Source organism: Trichechus manatus, unplaced genomic scaffold (genome assembly GCF_000243295.1).
Source record: "Trichechus manatus latirostris isolate Lorelei unplaced genomic scaffold, TriManLat1.0 scaffold00087, whole genome shotgun sequence".
Lineage (NCBI taxonomy): Eukaryota > Metazoa > Chordata > Mammalia > Sirenia > Trichechidae > Trichechus > Trichechus manatus.
Genome location: NW_004444023.1, coordinates 314,596 through 332,856, shown reverse-complemented (window position 1 = coordinate 332,856; position 18,261 = coordinate 314,596). Strand labels below are relative to the sequence as shown.

General features: G+C 50.8%; 1 protein-coding gene across 1 annotated transcript; it reads right to left on the bottom strand.

The window, feature by feature from the left end:
• Window positions 1-12,716: 12,716 nt before the first annotated feature.
• On the bottom strand, window positions 12,717-17,822 carry FOSB (FosB proto-oncogene, AP-1 transcription factor subunit). Its single transcript, XM_004381578.2, has 4 exons — window positions 17,115-17,822; window positions 14,829-15,143; window positions 14,473-14,580; window positions 12,717-13,476 (listed from the first exon to the last, which is right to left on the bottom strand). Exons 1-4 carry the CDS (start codon window positions 17,238-17,240, stop codon window positions 13,009-13,011), a joined length of 1,017 nt encoding a protein of 338 aa, XP_004381635.1. The 5' UTR covers window positions 17,241-17,822; the 3' UTR covers window positions 12,717-13,008.
• Between the last annotated feature and the right edge of the window lie 439 nt (window positions 17,823-18,261).

Genomic DNA, 18,261 nt, shown 5'->3' with positions numbered 1-18,261 from the left:
TGCCAGAAATAGAAGATACCAGTAAAAATAAACACAAAACAATGAACATTTAAAATATTTATTCGTGCACCACCTAAAATCATCTCACTGGCCCCCAGTGATGCATGTCAGGTTTTAGGAAATAGATAATGGTGTCCCGAGTAGTAGTTACAGCTGCAGACCTTGTATATACGTGGGGTCTAGCAGCAGCAGCTATCCAACTAAAACAGAAAGGGCTGAGATTATGTATTAATTTCCTAAGCCTGCTGGAACAAAACCCAAAAACCAAACCGGTTGCTGTCAAGTCAATTCTGACCCTATAGGACAGAGTAGAACTGCCCCATATGGTTTACCAAGGAGCACCTGATAGATTCGAACTGCCAACTTTTATGGTTAGCAGTTGTAGCTCTTAACCACCAAGTCACTAGGGTTTCCCTGCTGGAACAAACTACCACAAATTGAGTGGCTTGCAAGAACACAGTTCTGGAGGCTAGAAGTCCAAGTTAGGGTGTTGGGTGTGTTGATTTCTCCTGAGGGAGGATCTGTTCCACGCTTTTCTCCTAGCTTCTGGTGATGGCTGGTGATCCTTCACGTTCCTTGGCTTGTAGACACATCACTCCAATTTTGTGTCCATTTTCATGTGGCCATATGTCTTCTCTCTCTCTGTCTTTCTTGCTCTTTCTCATGTGAACTGATAGCATCCTTCGTATGTCCAGGCAAGGTCACATTCACAAGCACAGGAGTTAGGACTTCAACATATCGTTTGGGAGGACACAATTCAATCCTTAACAGAGTGCTTCTCTTGAATCTGAATTTACTAAGCAGTTAGAATATTTTAAATGTCCACATTAAAAAATGGCAAGATTCCCTAAAGATGCTTTTATTCACACTTTCCATAAGACAGAACCCCCTCTGCAGACCCCCTCTGCCATCTGTCCGTTTGTCCAGATCAAAGAATGGCGGAAGAAGAACTGGTTGAGATGATGGGGCCAGGAATGGCTACAGCCCCCAAGCCCATGCTTGCTACCTGTACTGGAGGCAGGAAACAGGTTGGAGATTGAAACAGCCTTCACGGAGCGCCTCCCAGTTGCCTGGCCCTGTTTTATATTTATCAGCTCATTACAGTTCCCAATAAGCCAGTGAGATCAATTGTACTAGTCCTGTTTTACAAAAGGGGAGACTGAGGATCAGAGAACGATAGAAATAATACAGTAATAATATTCTTTCATCGATCCCACAAATATTTATTGAGCTTCTGCTATGTGCCAAGCACTCTTTCAAACCAAAAAACCAAACCCGTTGCTGCCAAGTAGACTCAGACTCACGGTGACCCTATCGGACTGAGTTAAACCGCCCCATAGGGTTTTCTACGCCGTAATCTTTATGGAAGCCGACTGCCACACCTTTCTCCCCAGGAGCGGCTGGTGGGTTCGAACCATTGATGTTCCCATTAGCAGCCAAGTGCTGCACGACTGCGCCATCCGGGCTCCCAGGCACTCTTTAAAAAGCAAAGCCAAACCCATCCCTGTTGAGTTGATTTCGACTCACACCAACCCTACAGGACAGGGTAGAACTGCCCCATACGCTTTCCAAAGAGCGCCGTGTGAATTCGAATCGCTGACCCTGTGGCTGGTAGCCGTAGCTCTATAACCACTACGCCGTCAGCATTACCAGGAACTCTTTAGGCACTAAGAATACAGCGATGATCAGGAACAAAGTCGATAGTTTCATGGAGCTGATAGTCTTCCGGGAGCAGACAGACAATAAGCAAATAGAGATCGAACATGTCAGGTGGTCACCAGTGTGCTAGAGAAAAGTCCAGCAGGGTGAGGGGAGAGAGTGACAGAACTTGCTATTTTAAACCGGATGGTCAGGGAAGACTTCATTGAGCGGTGATATTTGAGCGGAGGCCAGAGTGAAGGCTGGCAGGGAGTCACGTGATCATGTGGGGAAAGGAAATCCAGGCAAGGGGATCAGCAAAACGCAAAGACCCCGAGGAGGGAACGTGCCTGGTGTGTTCAGCAGGAGACCTGTATGCCAGAGCTGAGTATGTGAGGGCAGAGGATTAGGAGATGGGGTCGGAGGAGTGAAAGGGTCTAGATGATAGGATTTGTCAGTTGTGGTGAAAACTGGCTTTTACTCTGTGATGGTAGCGATTAAAGAGTTTCACGTGGGGGAATGACATCTTTTCAAAGAATCACCGACTTAGGTTATGATAAACAAAACAAACCAACCCATTGTTGTTGAGTCAGTCCCAACTCATGGCGACCCCATGTGCTTCAGAGTAGAATTGCACTCCATAGAGTTTTCAATAGTTGTAATCTTATGGAAAGGAGCCTTGATGGCACAGTGGGTGCTCGGCTGCTAACCGAATGGTCAGGGATTTGAACCCACCAGCAACTCTGCAGGAGAAAGCTGTGGCAGTCTGCTTCCGTAAAGATGACAGCCTTGGAAACCCTATGGGGCAGTTCTACTCTGTCCTATAAGGTTGCTATGAGTCGGAATAGACTTGACTGCACACAACAGTTATGGAAGGAGGTTACCAGACCTTTCTTCTGCAGCACTGCTGGGTGGATTTGAACCACCAACATTTCAGTTAGTAAGTAGCCAAGGACCACCCAGGGACGTCTTAGGTTATGATTAACCAAAACCCAAACCTGTTGCCAACAAGGGAATTTCATGGCAACCCCATGTGTTACAGAGTAGAATTGCTCCATAGGGTTTTCTTGGCTGTGATGTTTATGGAAGATTGCCAGGCCTTTCTTCTGCAGTGCAGAGGGATATATTTCAATCGCCAATTTTTAGGTTAGTAGTCTAGAGTAACTCGGTTTATTTATTTTTGTTTTAATAATAATGCTGATGGTGATCATGATGGCACAGATTTGATTCCCTGAGGTGGACCAGCTGCGTGAACTGGAGTATGGTGCTATCCGTTTCTGAGCCTCAGTTTTCCTGGCTATAAAATGCTGGTGTAGGAACTGGTGAACTCTAGTGTATTAGCTCCACGAAGACAGGGATTTCTGTCATTTTGGCCACCGCACTTCTCCAGCTCCTAGGACAGTGCCTGGGACTTAGTAGGCGCTCGACAAACATTTGAAGGAACACCGGGGTCCCGTAGGTCTCTGCAGTTCCATAAAAGGCCAGCAGGTGCCGCACCAGCCACATCACCCCATACCCAGAGCCTCGGGAGAAGGGATCTTCCCCGGAGCCTGGCTAAATCAGACTTGGATAGTCTGACAAGAATTCACTCACTTCTCCGTAGGTGAAGAATTCGGATTTTTCAAGGAAGGGACTTATGAGTGAAGAATTATGAGTTTCTCTTCATAAAAAATTGACTTCTCACTTTAAGAAAAGGAGTTCCGACCCTTTAACAATTAGAGACAAGTTGGCCGGGACCGGGGAGCCGCTTCCCAGAGTGCGCGGCGGTATGCAAATAAGGATGTTTAGTGAGCGAGAGCGATTAATTCCGACTGAAGGAGAGACAACATTTTGAATGATATTTCCTGTGATAAATAGATTGGAAGAATTTATAGGTATTGAAATCAAGAATCTCACTAACCCCCAAAAATATTACCATAATCATAAAAGATAAAAATTGTGGAGCCTTATATACTTTCAAGGGTTCAGTTAACCGTGCCCGGATGATCCTCAGTGGTCTGGGGTGCAGGCTTCAAACCTGTAGCTGTCTAGCGGCAGAGTGGTTCAATTCCACCTTTCGGGCGGCGCAAGTGTTCTTTTTCCTCGCCCTAAACTGGACGTTGGAGCGCATGTTGTCTTGGTGGACGCTCCTCCAGTCAGTGCCAGGAGAGGTCGCTGCATGCGCGGCATTTGGAGAAGCGTTTTTCTACCCCGCAGTTTATCCTACCGCCTCACGGGTCTCCTTGCTTGTGGTTGAGTTTTTTTCGACCGCCTCGCGGGTCTCCTTGCTTGTGGCTGCGTCTTTTTCGATAGCCATCAAAGACGAAGGAAAATTCACCTACAATTTCAGCCCCAGGGTATTTAAAGTCTCGGAATTATCCTAGATTTCTCCCTTTCACTTGCTAACTCATTCACCCCTTTAGTCATTTGCTCACTCATGTATTAACCACATGTGTATTTATTAATTAGTCAGATATGTATTCATCTGTTCATTCATTCATTCATTCAATAAGTATTCGCTGAGTGGCTGCTCCGTGCCCGACACTGCGCTGAGCGGTACTGAGGAGACCGGTGTAACCGGGGCAACGCCGGCCCTGGCCTCAAGGGGCTCCCAGTCCAGCGGGGAAGACAAACGTTGTTGTTAGGTGCCCGTAGAGTCAGTTCTGACTCACTGCCACCCCATGTACAACAGAACGAAACACTGCCCTGGCCTGCGCCATCCTCACAGTTGTTGCTATGTTTGAGCCCACTGTTGCAGCCACTGTGTCAATCCTTCTCGTTTAGAGTCTTCTCTCTTTCGCTGACCCTCTTCTTTACCAAGCATGATGCCCTTCTCCAGGGACTGGTCCCTCCTGATAACATACCCAAAGTAGGTGAGACAAGTCTTGCCATACTTGCTTCTAAGAAGTGTTCTGGCTGCACTTCTTCCAAGACAGACTTGTTTGCTCTTCTGGCAGCCCATGGTATGTTCAATATTTTTCGCCAACATCATAATTCAAAGACATCAATTCTTCTTTGGTCTTCCTTATTCATTGTCCAGCTTTCGCATGCATATGAGGCAATTGAAAACACCATGGCTTGAGTCAGGAGCACCTTAGTCCTCGAAGTGACACATTTTGCTTTTTAACATCATAAAGAGGTCTTTCGCAGCAGATTTGCTCAATGGAATATGTTGCTTGGTTTCTTGACTGCTGCTTCCATGGGCATTGATTGTGGATCCAAGTAAAATGAAATTCTTGACAACTTCAATCTTTTCTCCATTTATCATGATGTTGCTTATTGGTCCAGTTGTGAGAATTTTTGTTTTCTTTATGTTGAGGTGTAATCCATGCTGAAGGCTGTGGTCTTTGATCTTCATCAGAAAGTGCTTCAAGTCGTCTTCACATTCAGCAAGCAAGATTGTGTCACCTGCATATCACAGGTTTTTAAAGAGTCTTCTTCCAATCCTGATGCCCTGTTCTTCTTCATACAGTCCAGTTTCTCAGATTATTTGCTCAGCATACAGACTGAATACCTATGATGAGGGGATACAACCCTGATGCACACCTTTTCTGATTTTAAAAACCACAGTATCCCCTTGTTCTGTTCGAACGACTGTCTCTTGGACTATGTACAGGTTCCTCATGAGCAAAATTAAGTGTTCTGGAATTCCCATTCTTCGCAGTGTTATCCATAATTTATGATCCATATAGTCAAAAATGCCTTTGCAGAGTCAATAAAATACAGGTAGACATCTTTCCGGTATTCTCTGCTTTCAGCCAGGCTCCATCTGACATCAGCAATGATGTCCCTTGTTCCACATGGAACGAGACAAATATTAACAATCGTGAATTGCATATTTAATGGACAACTACAAAGGTGATGACTGCTGGGAAGGAAAAGTACGGAGCATATAAGGTCATCTGAGAAGCAGACCTGACCCGGTGGAGGCGGGAGGTCCGTGTGACGCTTGAGCAGAGACCTGAGGTTGAGCACGTGAGAGGGAATTAGCCAGGAGAAAACCAAGAATCCATTGCCGTCAAGTTGATTCGGACTTGTGGCTGTCCTACAGAACAGAGTGGAACCTCCCCATAGGGTTTCCAAGACTGTAATCCATACTGAAGTAGACTGCCACGTCTTTCTTCCGAGGAGCGGCTGGTGGGTTCCAACTACTGGCCTTTTGGTTAGCAGCCGAGGGCTTCACCACTGCACCACTAGGGCTCCTTTCAGCTGGCAGAAGGTGGGGAATATTCTGGGCTGGGGTCGGGGTGGCCCCAATAATAGCAATGGGATAGTAACGTCTGGGCGATTCACTCTGTGCTCAGCGCTGGCATGCACAAGTTCACCAGGTCCTCACAACAGCCCCATTCTGCAGATGAGGAAGCTGAGGCTCCGAGAGGTGAAGTCACTGGTTCACGGTCACCCAGCTTTGACTGAGTTACTGGGCTTGAAGGCTGAAGACCCTAATAGTCTCAGGGGACATGTAGGTCAATGGGCATAACGTAATTCATAAAGACAACATTCTACATCTTGCTTTGGTGAGTAGCGTCTGGGGTCTTAAAAGCTTGCGAGCAGCCATCTAAGATATGATGATTGGTCTCTTTCTATCCATAGCAAAGGAAAGTGAAGAAAACCAAAGACTCAAGGAAACAATTAGTCCAAAGGACTAATGGACCACAGGAAACACAGCCTCCACTAGCCTGAGACCAGAAGAACTAGATGGTGCCCAGCTACCACTATCTACCACTCTGACCAGGATCACAATAGAAGGTCCTGGTTAGAGTGGGTAAAAAAAAAAAAGTAGAACAAAATTCAAATTCATAAAAGAGACCAGATTTACTGGTCCGAGAGAGACTGGAGGAACCTCTGAGACTATGGCCCTTAGACACCATTCTCACTTGGCACTGAAGCCATTCCCGGAGATCACCTTACAGCCAAATAACAGACAGATCAATAAAATAAACAATAACACCTATGAGGAAAGTGCTCCCTAGAACAATCGTCTATAGGAGACCAAAAGAGCCACATCTGCTCTGCCCGACAGCAAAGATGAGAAGGCAAGAAGGGACAGGAAAACCATACGAATGCAAATGAGGACCTCAGGGTGGCAGTGGGGAGAGCGCTGACACATCGTGGAGATAGGAACCAATGGCACGGACCAATGGCATGGAACAATTTGTGTATAAACTATTGAATGTGAAACTAATTTGCTCTGTAAACCTTCACTTCTAGCACAATAAAAAAGAGAGAGAAAGAATTCCAAAACAAACAAAAACCAAGTCACTCAGCTTTGGTGAGCTTCCAGTCCCAGACCTTTGCGCTTTAATACTGCCCTGCAGGGTCCTTCCCAAGCTAGCTACTCACCAAGTCCTGTCCACTCTGCTTCCTAAATGTCTCTCTCTAGCTTATGGATTGAACTGTGTTCCCTCAAAATATGTGTTGCAAACCCTAACCCCTACCTATACCTGTGGTTATAACCGCATTTGGGAATGGGTTTTCTTTGTTATGATAATTAGACAGTATTAACGTCGGGTGTGTCTTCAATCCATCTCTCTTGAGATATAGAAGAGCAGATTAGGCATCGAGAAGCAAGCAGAGTTGGGGAAGATAGATGGCATTCCACATGAAGATCACCAAGGAGCCAATTAACAAAGACCTTCCCCCAGAGCCGACAGAGAGAGAAAGCCTTCCCCTGGAGGTGGCGCCCCGAATTTGGACTGCCAGCCTCCTAAACTGTGAGAAAATAAATTTCTGGTTGTTAAAGCCACCCACTTGTGGCATTTCTGTTATAGGAGCACTAGATGACTAAGGCACACACTCTCTCTTTTAACCTTATGGTGGTAAAATGTGCATATTATAGAATTTGCCATTTTATCCATTTTTAAGTGCACAATTCATTGGCATTAATTACGTTCACAGTGTCGCACAACCATAAGTATCAGCTACTTCCAAAACGTTTTCATTTCCCCAAACAAAAACTCTATACCCTTTAAGCCATTAACACCCATTTCCTCCTACTCCCATCACCTGGTAACTACTAAGCTACTTTCTGTCTCCAAAAAAAAAGAAAAAAACCCACACTGCTATCGAGTCAATTCTGACTCACAGTGATCCTATAGGACAGAGTAGAAACTGGCCCATAGGGTTCCCAAGGAGCAACTGGCAGATTCAAACCGGCAACCTTTTGGTTAGCAGCCAAATGCTTAACCACGGTACCACCCAGACTCAGTCTTTATAAATACCTGTTCTAGACATCTCAATATCTGATACAATATATGTCCTTTCCTGTCTCGCTTGTTTCACTCAGCATAATGTTTTCAGGGTTGGTCCTTGTCAAAGTAAGTATCAGAACTTCATTCCTTTTTATGGTTGAATAAGATTTCATTGCATGGATCTACCTCATGTTGTTTATTCATTCATCTGCTGGACACTTGGGTTGTTTCTACCTTTTGACCATTGTAAGTAGTACTGCAATGAACATTGGTGTACTAGTATTTGTTTGCGTCCCTGCTTTTCAGTCTTCTGGGTATATACCCAGGTGGAGAATTCTGGGTCATATGGTAGTTCTGTGTTGAACCGTTTTGAGGAACCACCAAACTGTTTTCCACAGCAGCTGCTCCATGTTACGTTCCCACCAGCAATGCATCAGGGTTCCAATTTCTCCACATCCTCAATAACACTTGCTATTTTCCATTTTGTAAAAAATTTTATAATAGCCATCTTAGTGGGTGTTAAGTGGTAGCTCATTGTGGTTTTGATTTGCACTTCCCTAATGACTAATAATGCTGAGCATCTTTTCATGTGCTTATTTGGGGGCCCTGGTGGTGTAGTGGTTAAGCCTTTGGCTGCTAACCAAAAGCTCAGTAGTTCAAACCCACCAGCCGCTCCTTGGAAACCCTGTAGGGCAGTTCTACTCCATCCTATAGGGACACTATGAGCCAGAAGCCACTGGATGGCAATAGGTTTAGTTTCTTGTTTTTTTTTTTTTTTTTTCTAATTGGCTGTTTGGAGCCCTGGGGGTGTAGTGGTTAAGAACTCAGCTGCTAACCAAAAGGTCGGCCGTTCAACTTCACCAGTCACTCCTTGGAAACACTGTAGGGCAGTTCTATTCTGTTCTATAGGGTCACTGTGAGTCAGAATAAACTCAATGGCAACAGGTTTTTGTTTTTTTTTATTGGCCATTTGCATGTCTTCCTTGAAGAAATCTTTAGTCAAGTCGTTTGCCCATTTTAAAACGGGGTTGCTTGAGCTGTAGTAGTTCTTTATATATTCTGGACTGAAGGTCTCTTGACTCTGTCCCTCTCTCTTCATCCCCACAGCTCCGGCTCTTGTCTAGGCGCCTCTTCACACACCAGAATCCCTGCCCCAGCCTGCTGTCTTGTGTGCTGCCTCAGTCTCTCCCTCCCAGTCACCTTCAACCCTGCAGCTGGAGGGGTCTTCCTAAAGCACAAACCTGTCCCTGCCCCTCTCCTGCTCAAAATCTCCTATGGCTCCCCAGTGCCCTCAAGAGAAGACCCAAACTCCATAGTCTGGAGTTCAAGTGGTTGCAGAATCTGGTCCCTGCTGACTCTCTCTCCAAGCCTTTTGCTCCAGGCACTGTGCGTTTTCAGCTCTCTCAGTATACCAAACCCTCTCCTTGCCAAAAGATCTTTGCTATTTCCTTGGCCTTGAACCATCTTTACATTCTTCTTTTATTCCCTTTTATACTTTATTCATCCTCTAGGACTAAGTCAGCTGTCCTGTCCTCCAGGAAGCCCCCCTTGACTCCTAGACCAGGTGAGGAGCTCCCGCTGGACATCCCCCCTCCGCCCAATGGGCTGTCCAATGAAGCCCTGGCCACTTTGGGTCATCCCTGACTGGGGATGGATCTGTGTCCTTCACTGGACTGTGGGCCCTAGGAGGGCACTGCCTGGGCCTCTCTTGGTCCCTGCAATGTCCCCAACCTTGCCCAGCACAGAGGCGATCACACAGTAGGAGCTTAGCAAATTTTGTTGAATTAAAGAATGAATGAATTGATTCCACCATGATAACTTTCCCTGCTTATTTGTTTATGAAGGTGTCTGAGTGACCTTTGAAGCCGCCCTTCCATTCCCAGAGTGCTTGCTGCTATGCAAATAAGGGAGAACTTGGATTTTTGCAATGGGGGTGACTCAGCTGTATTTTTGGATAGGCAAAATGGCAAAATTTTTGGTTTGGAGTTAGTCTTGGATCTGCCACAGTATGGTTATAATCCAGAGGTGGCCACATGAAAAGAAAAGGAAATCTATCTCCAGGATAATGTCATTCTAATTCTTGTGTTTCATATAACCCTGAGGATCCACATAAATGACATGAGGGTTTATAAGTGATAGGTGGGCAGAATGTTCAGTTTGATAGTCTTTAGAGTGGGTCAAAGTCGGATGGGTGTTTTTCTACCTCAGGACCTGAAGGGATTCCCCACTCTTTACCTTAAACTTGCCTTGCACAAACCTCCATATATTTTGCTTAAGCTATTCCCTCAAAACTTCCTCGACCCTTCAAGACATCCATGTTGTTTTTTGCTGTCGAGTCAATTCCGACTTACGGCAACACCATGAGTGTCAGAGTAGAACTGCACTCTCTGTAGGGTTTTTCTGGCTGATTTTTCCGAAGTAGATCACCAGGCTTGTCTTCTGAGGCACCTCTAGGTGGACTCGAACAGCCAAACTTGTGGCTAGTAGTCGAGGGCATAACTGTTTGCGCCACCCAGGGATTCGCAACACAACTATAACTCACAGCTGATTTCTGCCTCCTTACTTTTTCTATAGGAGGCACAGCCTGTGTGTGTATGGGAAGTCCTCCTGATAGTCTAGCCTCCCTCCGTCCTGCTGGAGCTGCTTCACTAGTAGGAGTTCCAGCAAGTGTATACGCCTGTGTATAGTCCCCTAAGCAGTCTAACCTCATTCCTTCATGTTGAAAGGAAGCCAGGTCATGGGCGTCGGGAGGAAGGAGACACTGACGCCTGGTGGGTGCATTTTAAGCGCTTTTTATTGGAGGATCGGAACACGGCGACAGTGCAGAACCTTGGGGGGAGGGGAGTGGCCCAGAGCCAGCCTGCCCCAGCCTCCGGGATCAGGTGCAAAATACAAAAATAGAATCACAAATACAGCATGGGGTGGGGAGCATTTGGGGAGTCCATACATTTTGGTCAGTAGGGGCAGGCTCCGCTCATAGTCTCACCCTCACACCCAGATTCCTCAGGGATACTGATGGTCAAAATCTATGATGCCTCAGGCTTCCTTACAAAAATACAATCTCATTTCCCCAACAGGCCGAGTCAGAAGACACCTGGAGGGTCCGGGGCAGTCAGAAAGGAGACAGGCAGAAACAGTCAGAGAAAAACAGGCAGAGTAAAGACCGAGGGAGAGAGACACTCGGAAAGGAGACAGGCAGACTGTCAGAAACAGAGGAACGGAGACCATCACAATGGTGACAGCTAGAGACAGTCTAGCTGGGTGGCGCAAACAGTTAAGTGCTTAACTACTAGCCAAAAGGTTAGCAGTTCAAACCCACCCCGAGGCCCCTCGGAAGAAAGGTCTGGTGATCTGCTTCTGAAAGGTCACAGCCTTGAAAACTGTATGGAGTACAGTTCTCTGCACACACGGGGTCACCATGAGTTGGAATCAACTCGCGGGCAACTAACAATAATAGAGATAGCCAGAGAAAAGACAAGACTGTCAGAAAGACAGGCTGATTCCAAGTTCCAGAAGCAGTATTTCCAATGTGACAACACCCTCCTAAGGGCCAACATGATCCAGGCTGAGGTTTTGCAGAAGCGCTCACATACTCACACATACACACACACGCACACACACACACACCCATATATAATATATTTTATTTATACATAATAGATATAAGTGCTTTTCGGTTACCAGGAAAGGGATAAATAGCTATGGGAGGGGTCTGGGGTTACAGGGAGGGGACATGTGGAATGTCTTCCATGCAGCACGGGGGAGGGCATGCCCACCCCTCATATTAAAAAATATAAATTTGCCTCATGATCAAATTCTCATGAGGTGAAGCACAAGGAGAGGCGAGGTGGGAGAGCCAAAACCAAGATTTGGGGACTGAGGGAGTTGGGGAAGGGGAAGCTGGGATGATGGGAGCCCAGCCCCTTTGAGTTTGTCAGTCCAAAAATATTGGGGTTGGAGGGGACAAAGCCTCAGCCCTTAAATCTTCTCCAGAAAAATATCAAACCTCCTTGCAAACTCCCCGTGTCCCCTTTCTAGAGGGGATGTGGGGGTACGAAGGGGAGGGAGAAGTTGGCGTCCTAGGCTTGGGGAAGATGAGGCGCCTTAAGGAAAGGGCCAGGGTTTGGGGCTGGGGGTCCTGAGGAGGGAGAGGCCACAGGGATAACGGTCGCCCCCTCTCAATTCTGTCACCCCCTTGAATTAAACTCAACTGCTGTAGGGGAAAGAAGCCAGATGGGAGGAGGGAGACCAAGAAGAAGCTTCGGGAAGCCGGGGGCCGCAGTCCCTCCGGAAGGGCTCTGTCCCACCCTGGCCCCACCCTATAAGTTGGCCAACTCAGTTCACAGTATAAAACACTCCAGCAGGGCAGGCATCACAGCGCCACCTGCTGACTGAAATCAGAAAGGCCCAACAAGGAAGGCCAGGAGGGGAGGCTGGAAGTTTGGGGGGCAGAAGGCTTGGAATAATACTGTAATCAGAAAGGAGGGCTGGGGGGGCTGAATTTGTGGGACTCCTTAGGAGGTGAGAAATTCAGATCCGAGCCAGTTTTGTGAGGAGGGGGCGGCTGGATGAACAGCCAGGGTGGTTCACATTTCAGAATAAGTCTGGGGGGGGGGGGATTTTCAGAGGGAGCATCAACCTCCCTCCAAGGAGGGGGTGGGCTCAATTCTGTCACTCAGTACAAAAGAAGTTCTAACCACGTGGGAATTGTGGATAAATAAGCTAAGGTCGGGAAGTGAGGATGCCAGCATAGACACCCCCATGAAAGGTGAGTGTGAGAGATGACAAGAGGGGGTGGCATTTCCTTGTTGGGCCTCTCTGGAGCCCACCCCACCGCCCACTGCCGTACCCCTTCCCTCCAGCCCCACACAGCACTGCCCAATGGCGCATCACCCCCCACCCACCCATTCCCCAGAGGCTGGGTTGAGGTGAGAGGACAAACAGGCAGCCTGGAATGCCCTTCCCCTCCCCACCCCCTGCCCCCAAAGTCACCAGCTCTCCAGTCTCGGTCTCGCCAGGGCATAGAAACTAGGCTCGGGACAAAACACAAGGAGGTTCTGTCCGCTGGCAGTGGCGGCAGAGGGTCAGGCAGGAGAGGCAGGGAGGCCGCACACCCACTTGTCTGTTCCCCTCTCTCTTCCTCCTTCTCTTCCAAATCTCTCTCCCTTGTGTGTATGTTTGTTTTGTGTGTCTAAAGAGTTCACAGAGCAAGAAGGGAGGGCGAGTTCAGAGGGTCGGAAGGCTGGTCACTGCCGCTGGTGCGTTGGGCGCCGGCGAACGCGGAGACCTCCGGGCAGGTGAGGACAAACGAGGAAGTGTACGAAGGGTTAACAACGGGGAAAGGGTCGCCGAGGACTTGAACTTCACTGTGTGTAAAGAGAGAAGCTGTCAGGTTGGGGGGTGCGTCTTGGCTGGTCTGGAAGGGCAGGGGCGGTGGTGGCGGGGGCGGCAGCAGCCAGCCGAAACCATCTTCCTTAGCGGATGCTGACCCCGGCAAATCTCTCACCTCCGCCAGCGGGCCAGGGCCGGGCCCGGGCCCCTCTTCGAAAGGGATCTTGCAGCCCGGTTTGTGGGCCACCAGCACAAACTCCAGACGCTCCTTCTCCTTTTGGAGCTCAGCGATCTCCGACTCCAGCTCTGCCTTTTCTTCCTCCAGTTGATCTGTCTCCTGAGGTCCCCCGGAGGCCAGGTCGAGGAGAGGGAAGAAGGAGAAAAAGGCCGTCAGCCGCTAGAGAAGGTGGGTCACGCCTGGAACATTCTCCTCTAGACTTGCAGCCCGGGCCCGGACTGAGAGGAAAGACCCCTTTAGATGGATCCCGGTATGCCAGGGGGCTTCGGGCAAGCGTTTTGCCTGCTCAGAGCCTCAGTTTCCCCGTCTGTCAAGTGGGTGGTTAGGAAGGGGTCTGGTGCACATGGAAGTTTCTGGTGCACCGGAGGTGCTCAGAGGTTTGATGAATGAATGAAAGTGTGTGTGTGTGTTTTTAATGCCACCTGTCCCCCCACCCTGCTACCCTTCTCCCTAATCCTCCTGGGGAACCGACCAAGGACAGGAGGAAGGTGGAGGATTGTCCTGGTTTCCTTGAGAGATGACAGGTCACCCTGCAGGTATACGGCGGGCAACTCTCAGCTGAGGTAGGAAGTGAAAAAGGAGTGGGCCTAGGGGTCGATGCCCCCAGCCCAAGGTCTGAGAACTATGGGTGGCTGGTGACAGGTGGTGGGGAATTGACATAGGGGAAAAAGAGTTTTAAAGAATGTTAAAGGTAATAGAAGGAGCCTGGGGGGTTGATGAGGGGTTGAAGACCTGGAGAAACCAAGGCAAAAACCAGTCAGTGCTTGCCCAAGATCAAATGGGAGAGAGAAGCAGAGCTCCCCTCTACTGAGGGTCCCCCATATGCTCCCTCAGATGAAGTAAAGGCCAGGAGAGTGGTGTGTGTGTCGGGGGTGGGGTGCGGCATAGGTCCAGGCAGGGTGTGGCCAGGAGCCTACATAAGTATATGGGGGTCTGGGTATGTCATGGGGTTACCCCATCTGGCCCCACTTGCATCTCGTTCCACAGGTGAACCTCTGGTTCTTAGCCCAAGGTAAGGGCACAGGTGGGGGAAAACAGAATGGGGACAGAGCCCCCTTCAGCATCTCCTCAGCCCTCCCCAGGGGCCATCCTCACCGCTTGCAGTCGGTCAGTCAGCTCCCGTCGACGGTTCCTACACTTGGCTGCCGCCAGCTTGTTCCGTTCTCGGCGAACCCTTCTCTTCTCCTCCTCCTCGGGTGTGAGCTGAGTAGCGGAGATAGAGGCCATGAAGTTTGGGGACAGTGTGCACCTCCTCCACCCATCCCAAACCACCTCTTCTTCCAGAACCCCCAGGAGCCAGAAAAGGACCATCTCGTCCTCATTGACTATAGCTGGAATGATAGGGTTTCAGTGGCATTGAAACCTTAGTGGCCCCCCACCCCAATTTTGAGAAAGTTCCTGCCACTCTTGCTTTCTGTCCCTCAGACCAAGTTCTGATGCCCCCTACTTACCGTCTCCTCTGGGGGTCTCCTGGGCCGGGCTCGGGCTGGGCGGGAAGGCCCAGGTCTGCTGGCGGTTCCGCTGGTAGAAGGCCCACCACTAGCTCCGCCACTGCTGTAGCCGCTCATGCCTGGTGTGGAATAGCTGGTTCCTGGCATGTCATAGGGGTCGACGACTGGGGGCTGGGAGGCCAGTGGCTGCCCCTGGGACTGGGCCATGGAAGAGATGAGGGTGGGTTGCACGAGCCACTGGAGGTCCTGGCTGGTTGTGATCGCGGTGACCGTGGGCACGAAGGAACCGGGCATTTCCCCGAGACCGGCGCACTCCTACGGGGTGACACATACACACACAGGCGTAGACACACAAACAGAGACACCGACACACACACGCCCAACACACATACACACACCGACCCCGTGAGTGAGCACAGGGTGAGCGGGTGTGGATGTGTGTGTCACAGGCAAAAAGCCACAACACCCACCCTTCCACTACACCGTGACGCAGTGGTTAATGAGAGGATTTCTGCTCAACTGGCTTCTCCCTCCTCCTTCTCCTTCCTCGGTGAAAGGTTGCACGGTTCCAGCGAGTGGTGAATCACACCCCGGGTTGGTGACTCTTAGGTGTGGGGGGTGGGGAGGAGGCTGGACACAGCCGGTGACAGAACCCCCGGGATGGAGCCACAGCCACACACAGCCACAACACCCCACCCCCACCCCAGAGGAAAGGGGAGGGAGGGGGAGAGGCCTTAGGCCAAGCCTTCCTCTACACACACACACACACACACACACACACATACACACCCCTCTGTGCGAGGGAATGAGAAGCTGGGAGGGTCCAAGAGACCCCCGTGCAGGGGCGGGGGTCCCAGTTAAAAAGGTGTTGGGGGACGGGTCTAGGAGTTCAGAACAAACGTTTCAGGTAACTGTCTCTCCCAGAGGGAGACTGATAAGTGACAGGTTAGGGTGGACCGACAGGTAGAGAAAAGTGACGGCCCGGGCTCTCTCAGACTTTCGCGGAGGGGGAATGTCTGCAGGCCCAGAGCCCCCTCGACCCCAGTGGGTGCTCATCTCCCCCCCACCTGCAAATGGAATCCTAGACCTGCTCGGAAGGCTTAACTACTCTCCGGGGGGCGTGGTGAGGGAAGGGCTGGCTTGCCGGCCAATCAGCGTCCTGGGAACCCAGAGGGGGCGGGGCTTCTGGAGACCACCTGGTCGGTGCCCCTCGGGTTACAGGTTCTAGCCCTAGCTTCGGACACACCGGAGGGACGGGGTGTCCAAAGCAGAAGGAGTGGGAGTGTGTCTGCGTGTGTCTGGAGAAGTGGGTGACAGTCACCATGCCTCCCGAAAAAACTCCGCCACACATGCAGGCACCCCCTGTCCCTGAATGCCGAGGGGACCAAATCACCGCAAGGTCCTCGCGGACCCATCGGGTCTCAGAAGGTTGTTCCTGCCGCGACAGAAAACCTTTCGCCCTGCTTCGAGAGGCCCGTAAAAGAGACCCTAGCGCCGAGGAACCACGGGGCCCAGGGCCAGAGCGGGGAAGGAAGCTGCACCCTACAAATAGGAAGGGGAAGCTGATTGGTCAAAGCCGGCCCGACAGCAGCCAATCGGGACGCTGGACTGCCCCCTCCCTTAGCAACGTGGCCCCGGCGTTCCAAAATAGAACGCTCCGGGGACGTCAGGGGCGGGGCGGACGAAGGGGGCGCCGCGCGCTGTGCGTGCCCCGCGTCAGACGGAGGATTCCAGCGCGTCAGCCGTTACGCACGGGTCCCCCGTTACGTCTCCGCGCAGGAGGCGGAGGCAGCGTGGCTGAGGGTTCGAGGCCCGCTTTCCCGCTGGGTGGAGGGCTACCGAGCGCCGGGAGTAGGCTCTCTGAAGGAGGAGGAAAGGGGAGGAGGCTACTGGAAGCTTCCCCGGGGTTTCCTCCACCTGCCTAACCGCGCCAGCTTCGGGTTAGGGGCCTGAGCTGAGGGCAGTCCCGGAGCCTAAAAGTTCTCAGTCCTGCTACCGCATACGCGTTGCACTGAGCGGCGCATCATCCCTCCCCCTCCTGAAGATTACCCCACCATTCCCTCCCCGCGCTCCACACACACAACCAATTGCAAACATCTTTCGACTCTTTGCAGTTTGCAAAGCGCACTTCGAGCCTATTCTCTTTCAGGTCCTTCCCTTTCAGATCCTGGGTTTGGGCGCGTTTTTATTTTTATTTATTTTTTTAGGGGGAGACATGTCTTGCTCTACCCTTGACTTAAAAAACAAAGCCCACAAAGCAGTACCCCAAACTCTCTAGAAACTTACCTGGGAGGCGGCGGCGGTGGATGGACTGCCAAAGGAGTCCACCGAAGACAGATACTGAGACTCGGCGGAGGGCGAGGAGCTGCACCGGGAGCCTGAGTCGTAGTCTCCGGGGAAAGCCTGGAACATTTCCCTGGGCACAGGGGGGGCCCTGTGACCACGCTGGGGTCGCCGGGAAGCCAAGGCTATAGCCGGGTGGGAGAAGAAAGGTGCGAGTCCGGGGTGAGCCAAGCGCGTCCCCAAAGTGCGCTGTCCTGAGAAGCTCGGGGAGCGGGCAGCGCGTCCCGCTCCAACCAACAAGGCAAAGTTTCTGTGCAGCTCCTTCGCGGTGCCCAGAACCCTACAGGATGCCGCTGTGACTCCCGAAAGTCCAGGCTCTGGAGGACCCAGAGGCGTGGGGGGCCGCTCCCCCAGCGGCGGAAAGTGCTGTCCGGGTTTACAGAATCTGCTTCGGCTGCGGTCTCCTCCACACGTCCGCCGGGTCCCACGGGGGAGGGGAGGCAATAAAGAAGAAAAAGTAATTCGCTCCTCCAAAACAAAACGAAGAATTATCTAGAAGAATCTTTCCAAAAACTTTCTCTTCGGAAAAAGAATAATAAACCGGATATCACAGCTCCCAAGAAGAAGAACCACAACAATCAAGTCCCCAGTCCGGGTTCCGCGTGTCCCCGCCGTGGCCGTAGCTCTCGGTCTTATGAATGAAGCCCACTGCCGGCTAGCCTGTATTTATACGCCCGGGACCCGCCCCTCTGCTTACGTCACCCGCACCGCGCGCCACAAACTTCCTAAAATCTCCGATCCGGGTGAACCAACACAAGCGCCTTTCGGCCAGAGGTCTGCCCTAGCCTCGATCTGATTTATCTGAATGATCCTCGCTGTCCTGGGGGTCTCCGGGGCTGAGTTGCGGGGCGCACGGCGGGAGGGGATTCCGACCCCGCCTCCCCGGAGTTCCTGTGACGCAATTAGCCATATAAGGAGCTCGGCCGAGCAGGCTGAATGTTTGTTTGGTATCCTAGCAATTACGTCAGAGGGAATCCCTCGCTCGCTCGCGAGCGCACACCGCGCGCCTGCGGAACCCGCCCGCGCCTGCGCAGTGCCACGCCGCCCGGGGGCTGGTATTCATAGGCGCTTAACCTCGTGGGGGGAAGGC